General features: G+C 29.9%; 1 protein-coding gene across 1 annotated transcript; it reads left to right on the forward strand.

The window, feature by feature from the left end:
• LOC124844549 (AT-hook motif nuclear-localized protein 20-like) lies at positions 1-1,005 on the forward strand. Its single transcript, XM_047321542.2, has one exon. The coding sequence runs from the start codon at positions 141-143 to the stop codon at positions 705-707; it is 567 nt and encodes a 188-aa protein (XP_047177498.2). The 5' UTR covers positions 1-140; the 3' UTR covers positions 708-1,005.
• The last annotated feature ends 7,495 nt before the right edge of the window (positions 1,006-8,500 follow it).

An 8,500-nucleotide genomic window follows, 5' to 3' on the forward strand; every position in this document is an offset into this window, starting at 1 on the left:
ACAATAGAGATGAACCGAGAGAAGGTGCAGTTGAGGTTGGAACTCGCAGACCGAGAGGAAGACCTCCCGGATCCAAAAACAAGCCAAAACCGCCAATTTTCGTAACAAGGGACAGCCCAAACGCCCTGAGGAGTCATGTGATGGAGATAACTGGAGGAGCTGATGTTGCCGAAAGTGTGGCCCAATTCGCAAGAAGGCGTCAGCGTGGGGTTTGTGTGCTCAGTGGGAGTGGCTCCGTGGCCAATGTCACTCTTAGACAACCTGCTGCTCCTGGAGCTGTGGTGGCACTTCATGGGAGGTTTGAGATTTTGTCCCTCACTGGGACTTTTTTACCTGGTCCTGCTCCTCCAGGATCCACAGGACTCACAGTGTATCTTGCTGGAGGCCAGGGCCAAGTACTAGGAGGGAGTGTTGTTGGGCCTCTAGTTGCCACAGGACCAGTGATGGTGATTGCTGCAACTTTTTCTAATGCAACATATGAGAGACTTCCACTTGATGAAGATGAAGAAGGGCCTAGTTCCGCCGCCGCGGTACAAGGAGGAGGATCGCCACCGCCACTTGGAATTGGAAGCGGTGGGGGTGGGCAATTGCAGGGTGGGATTCCAGATCCATCATCTTTGCCTTTGTATAATCTTCCACCGAATGGAGGAGGGGGGCAAGTGGGGCATGAAGCCCTTGCTTGGGCTCATGGACGGACACCTTTCTGAATTGCAAAACGCGGTAGAAGAAGGCATGGATGGAGTCATCTAATAATCAAATTTAACCTGCTTATTGTATTCATCTTGTGCTGTATTTTGAAGGCTAGGAATCGGAAGAGTTTGCAAGGTTAGACTACTAATTATATATATATATATATAGTTGTGAAGAACAGTGAGAGAAGAAGCTAGCCAGCTACCAAGCAAGCATGCTTATTTTATGATGTACATGGATTATGAACCATCTTTTTTCTCTTTTGCTTCTGTGTTTTGAATAAAAAAGATGATCATGGGCGTCTTTTAAAATATTTATGAATAATTTACTAGTTTTTTCTCCATCTGGTATTTCCTTTCGTCCCTTTATTTCCTGGTTGCATTTTTATTTGATTTTTTTATTATTTTATTCTATAACTGATGCACTTCATTGCTGTGGTTTAAATATATGATAGAATGGAATGATTAGACTCTCAAAATATGAGGAAGTTGGAGTTTTGAAGGGAGGGGATATGATCCTAATCATGAGATGGAATTGTGTTTCCAATCATGGGTTCATGGTTTCTCAAACTTCTTTCACTCTTGCCCTTTTGTTTGAGATGGGAAGGAAACGAAATCACTGTTAGGGTTTGTAACTTAAGACTTCTGCATCTGTAATTGACTTGTGTGATTGCAAAGATGATAGGGCCACTGCGCAGATCTAGAAGGCAGCATTATCTAGTCCTAGAAATTCTGCCTTCTAGATCTTGTTCAAAACAAGGATTCGTGTTACATGTAGATAGATAGATAAAACCTATAATTATTAATAGGATAAATATGATCTAGTATCTCATATTCTTTTTATTAAACTTAATTTTGATCCGTATATTTTTGTTTTATCAAACTTGGTTTTAGTCTTGCTGTAATTAATTTTTAAACTTTTAAGAATTAATAAACTTTTCTATGAATTTGGAAAATAAAAAGGCTCACTAAATATTAATATATACAGAAAAAAAAATATTAATATCACATCATAATAAACAAGTTATTTTATTAATTTTTTAAGAATAAAAAGTCATCGTCAAATATTAATTTCAAATATAAATAATTTAAAAATACAAATAGCGAAAACACAATTATTGGATTCAACGCAATGTATAAATTTAAGGTCACACTTCTCTGTATTAGATGCAGACACATCAAGGTGGCTTTGTAATATAAGTTATAAATAGGGCATGATGAACAAATACTGACTTATGTGAGTTGAAAAAAGAAAGAACTCAGCAATATTGATCTGCATAAATATGATGAAAATGCTTAGATTAACATTCTCTTTTGTCGGTGGTGCAAGTAAGTGTTGCATAGAATTAAAGTTCTATGAGCTATATCTTCCATAATTTGATGTTTATTCTAGACGACACTCTCTCTGTTTGGGTATGGCTCTCTTCTTTACATTGATTTGATCAAGTCCCAGACCTTTCTGTTGTTCTACGCACGTGTTATGTTTATAGGATTTAAGGTGAGTCCCATAAAGACACTGATAAAGCTCGTTTTGACAGAATGGAGAATTTTATGCCATACCCTATAATGAATCGATTAAGATGCTACAGAAAGAGTGACTCTTTCCCCGATAAATGTACTAAAATATTTGAACATATTGAAAACACTGTTTTCTTCTTTCAAACATTGAGAGCTGTCTTCATGTGCCTAGTGCAAGGTCTCTTATTTAGAAATTAAATATGATAATATTATTATAACTGTTCTTTCTTGGTCCATGCCTCCTTTAGTTGTTTAAGGGTCATTTACTTGATATGAAAACCCGGTAAAAACATGGGAAGATAGACATTTTAGGGGTGACACAGAAACATGTTGGATATTGACCTTTGTTTTTGTTGGCAATATTATATCAGTCATCTTACAAAGAAATCAAAAGTATTTTGCATAAAGTAGTCAATAATTAAGCTTTTCCACTATTTGATCAACCAATGTGGACTCATAGTAGTTAGTTTAAAAACATATGTTTAAACAAGTTTTTTTCCAAAATGACTTTTAGGATAAAAAATAAAATGAAAATATAATTTACATTCTTTACAAGTTAAAATTACGTGAATTACAAGTTTAAAATAAATTTTTGAAAAGTTATACACGAAAATTTTGACAAATATTCTTAAAGCCAACTTTAACTACCTAATGAAATTTTTTATCAAATTAAAACTATAGTAAATAGTTAATAGTTTAATTAATAAAAGATCTAATAAAATATATATTATATTTAATTTTTTTCTCTATAACTTCTACTGAAATTCTCCCAACATCATATACTCTCATTTAACACACGATCATTACAGTTGATGAACAACACAATCATACAAAATAAGAGAAGATAGAGCTTTTAAATCTTTCATACATGTAAGATACACATTTCATAATCACATATGTCTTTTATATACTCATCAATACAATTTTTATTCATTAAACATCTATCATAAATAAAGTATCTAACTCAATCCATTGGCTACCTCTCATGTAGCATTTAATATCATCCATACATAAACTTAACTCTACTTCTAGAAAACCCATGCGTTGAATTATACTCAAAGATTTACATATGTCATACTACATTTAATAAGTTTTCATGACAACAATGCATATCAAAAACTCAATATACTCATATGACATGGTACATCTCTATGATCTATCTTACACATGTTGAGTCGAACCGGGTCGAGTCGAATCGAGCTGAGTCGAACCGAACAAAACTGAGTCGAGCCGAGCAAAACGAGTCGAGCTAAGGCGAGCTGAATTAAACTAAACCGAATGGAATCGAAACGAATTGAATTGAACCAAATCGAAATAAATCAAACCGAATCGAATCGAACCGAGTCGAGTTGAACCAAACCAAACCGATTTGCTACTGACCTTGTGGTCGCTGGGTGAAAATATACTCATTGGGTGAAGCCAAAGTCATAGAGCTACTTACTCGATTGTTGCTAGGCAAGAATATACTCGTTGGGCGAAGCCAAAGTCAAATAACCGACTAACTTGGCAATAGCTAGGCAAGACAAGTCTCATTGAGCCACGTTTGGAAGAATTTAAGTCTGTGAGTTCTAGTGATAATTTTGTTGGGCATGTTATCTGGTTTTTTGGTGAGTGGTCCTTTAAGTACAATTCATTGAGCGAGTAAGCGTTCTCACTGAACGAAATTAACAGAGCCTGATTCTATTTTATATGTTCTCCTTTGATATGTCTAATTTATGATTTTGTGATAATGTTAAACTAATTGTTGGTTTTATGAAGTTATTCTGAGAATGGTTGGTGTTAATCCATTGAGGATTAGTTGTGGTTTTATTAATGTACACATTGATGTGAAAGTTCATATGTTGGAGGTTGTCTTATTGTTCTAATAATCATTCAAGCTCATGTAAAGTATAATGAGGTATGTGGTGAAAGGTACAGGAAGTCCTTGTCTAGTTTACCTTGACCAAAGATATTAATGGGCTAACCTTATGTGTGATAGGGTGAAACTTATTGACAATAGTTCTGCATAGCAGTAGAAGTCACTACAAGTGAAAGATTCCCGAGATTCAACATCAATACTTGTATTTGGATAATTAAGTTTAGTATGATTCTTCATATGTGATATGTTTTTTTTTTTTTATGAATGAGTGAGTGATCTATAATATCTCTATGTTTGTTTTATGAAATTTGTACATTAGCTTAAATATCATGTTGTTTCTTTTAATGTTTGTTGTGTTTTTTTTTAATAATCACCTTATTAATATAAGTAGGGGAGGGGTATGTTTTGAAACATTTTTTATGGAGAACGATGCTGCAAAGTAATATTCCTTGTCATTTAGTATTATTTCTTAGTTGTTTTAGATATTTTATTATTATATTTATTGTTTCATATAACTGTTATAATATCATATATTTAAATATATGTTTGAGATAATATAGTTTTTTTATTAATATTTTGATATATTATTCTATCATTTATAATTTGTAAGTTCTAACCCTTATAAAAAATATTTACATCATTCCTGTTTTAGATTTTCATAAACATGATTAAAACTCTACGTATCAAATTATACTTATAATATATATATATATATATATATATATATATATATATATATATATATATATGACTATTAATTATATATGTGTATAAGTTTGGACATTCATTTACTCCAAAGGTAAATGAAATGAAATACTCCCGATCTCAGTACTAATATACTAATGGAGGGTAAGAGAAGTTAAATAGTATTAACCTCATTATTGAAACGTGTTCACTTTTTTTTCACTTTTATTCTATGTAACTATGCTTACATATTCATAATATTGTAAATTTAAAGTACAATTAAACTACAAATATGAATATAAAAAGTATCCATTATATATTTATATATTATTTCAATACAGTATACTTTAATGTTAAAGTATTTATTATTATTATTATTATTATTTATTATTATTATTATTATTATTATGAGAAGGATTATTGCTTGGGTATGAGAGATAATTCATCTTAATTACATATTTATTATTACTTTTTGATTAGTAATAATCATAAGTATCAATATTGTAAACTTGATTTTTGCCATTGTGAACTTTTATCCTTTAAATTCTAAACACTCTGTTCGGCTAATTGAAGTATACTTTACCAAACTACATCGTCTCATGTTCAGCAAACCTAACCAAAATTTTAATTATTTAATAAATAATGGGGGTTAGCAACATATTTCTTAATATGTTTTTTATTTTTGTTAAAATTCATTAAAATAATAAATTTTATGAACGAGACTTGTTAATACAATAAATGGTTAATTAGCTTTAATATCAATATATTTTAGTTAATAAGAAGAGGTGTATGTGAAACATACTAACCGGTGTATTAAAATCATATTATTCTCTTTAACTAAACCTTTTTAGAAAGATGTTTAACCATAACGTTGAAGGTATCCTAGAGGCATAGTAGCTGCTTGGAGGACCCATCTTCACATGGATTCACGTGTCCTACTTCTTAATCCTCGATTATTTAATTCCAATGATGTTATATAATCTTGAATACAACATTCCAAAGTAAAGTCACAATTTTGAAGGCTCCACTTTTAGTTCAATAATTACGAGACTCTCCCCGTTTAAAAACAAATATAAATATATATTATTATTATTATTATTATTATCTTGTCCTATTTGGCTTTACAAGTTTAAGTTTAAGCGCACCACCCCCATTGAACTATTTAGCTATCTTTTGAGATTGAAAGAAGGAAATGAATTATGATTAGAGTTAAAGAAATCCACTAAGGTTGCATTAATGAAAGGTTTTATGTGAAAGTGAGGGTGAGAATGGTGGGGTAGAATCAGATGTCACCCAAGAAAAGTGCCGGAAAATATTGGCTTTACTTGGAAGATCTACTTGCTAGTTGATTTTGTCATGGAGTACACATCATCTTCTTTCACCCAATTAATTGCGCTAATTCAACTTAATTTTCCGACATTGATTTTCAATAATTACTTGTAGAAACAAAAATGTTGGAAGTCTCATATCGACTAAAGATAAAATCAAATTATATAAATGAAGTATAAACCTTATCTTACAAGCCGGTTTTATGGGTTAAGTTAAACTTAAAAATCTACCTTCTAATATGGTATAATTATAATATATAAGTGAGGTATAAACCTCATCTTACAAGTCGGTTTTGTGGGGATCAATTAGGTTTTAAATCTACTTTTTAATAAAAAATATTAATGTTGTGGAGGATTATTGTGTAAATAAAATATATATGCCCTCCAATGTGGCTCCAAGTTTATCTAATGACCAACTTCACTATCGCTATGGTTTCATTATATTCATGACCTTTTAGATTGCTATAATGGATTGCTGCCTGTCAACAAAGCGATTACTTGCTAAAGATCGAAATGCTTCTTAGAATCTTATACTACCAATGAAAAAATCTCGTTTCTGGATCTTTCAAATCATTTTTTAAATCTACATACACATATTTTTGTCGTAAAAAATGAGTTTTTATAGAACTAAAAAGATAGTTAATCACAACTTTAATATTATTGCATATTGTCACTTAAAGTCTATGTTATCATGATATATAGGATTGTGTTGCTGATAAAAAAAGGATAGGCTTATGTTCTCCCAAGTTAAAAGAAGAGATGTCTGCCAAACCAAGAAGAAAAGAAAAGTTAGAGACTAGGAACAAAAGAAACATAAAACCTAATTGACAAGGAATATATGATATTAAAAAGATTAAATATATTTTTAGTTTTTAGATACAATTAATTTTTTTTTTGTTAATTTTAATTATTTTGATTTCTAAATTTTAAAATGAATAGATATACATATATATTTTTAATTTATTTGAGCTTGTTAACTTATTTAATATGCTTTTCTTTTAAAAAAACTGAAACCTATCAAAATATAATGACTTTTTTAAATTATTGAAAATGTTTAAGTTTCGATTCTAATAAAAATTGAACTATATACATTTTGGTTTCGATTGTTTGAAAATTGATATTTAAAAGTTCTCATTAATTTTAAAAATCTCATTGTATTTTTTTATTTAACTTTTGGAGAAATGTATAGACTCTAGTTATTTTTCAAAATAAAGCCTAATAATGTTTAGGTTTCATTTTTATGAATAACTGAAGCATTAACATTTATTTAGGGTTCTTTTTTCTCAAATTTTACACTCTTATCAAACATTTTGTTAATGAAAAAATTATTTTCCTCTCTCATTCATCACTCCTCCCTCCCTCCTTCCTTCTTTTTTGTTCTTAAGAACCTCCACTCAATATCGTCGAACTCAAGTCATTGTTGTTCAATGTCGACTAAACAATAAGTGAGTTTTCTTTTTTTTCATTTAATTTGTTTTCTACACTTTTCATTGAGTTTATGTTTTTCATTCACGACGACGAAGTTGACCTATGTGGGTCTTGATTAGAATTTTTAGTTGTCATAATTTTTTTGTAGATTTAGATTTTTACAAATACAAATTTTTGTGACAGAATTGGTTCTATGAGATGTATAACTACGTATTTACGGGTCTGCATTCCAATTTCCATAAGTTAAATGAAAAGAATATATAAAAATTTCTTTCGTAATATTTTAATCCCAATTATAAGTATATTATAAAAATAAAGATTTATTACAATTATAACTATTACAACAAAGAAAAGTTAAAGACTATTTTATTATAACTACAAGTAATTAAGGAAAAATATTAAACCACGCCATGAAATAGAATGACTTGTAAATATGTGATAATGATAAAACATTGAATGAAAATATTTTCTCATGTTCAACACACAAACACTGTACATTAATAAAATTTAGAGTTGTTAAAACGGATAATTCGATCCGATTCACTATGGGTTGATCACTTAGTAAATCAATCTAATCTGGCTCACTTATTAGCAAGTCAAAAATATTTGAACCCGGCTCGATCTACCACGGGTTGGTAGGTTAAACGAGCTGACTGGCTCACTTAATTACACAAATTTTTTAAAATAAAAAAAATTACAATATTTTTTAATTCAAATCTAAATAAATTTCACTCTAAAATAATGTTAAACTCCAAAGACAATTCAAAATAAATAAAAAAGTATCATATAATTCAAGTATAATCCAAAAACAAACACAAAAGACAAACAAATAAGTTTCTAATATTGATAATTTTAGTATCACTTATCCATTTATAAGATTAGAGTTTTGAATACATAAATACATAATATATTTTCTTTTCAAACATCTTTTTAATCTTCACCTATAATACAATAAAAAGAATATTAACTAATAATATTGAAACACAAAATAATAA

This window comes from Vigna umbellata, chromosome 8 (assembly GCF_029865625.1).
Source record: "Vigna umbellata cultivar VRB3 chromosome 8, Vumbellata_1.0, whole genome shotgun sequence".
NCBI lineage: Eukaryota > Viridiplantae > Streptophyta > Magnoliopsida > Fabales > Fabaceae > Vigna > Vigna umbellata.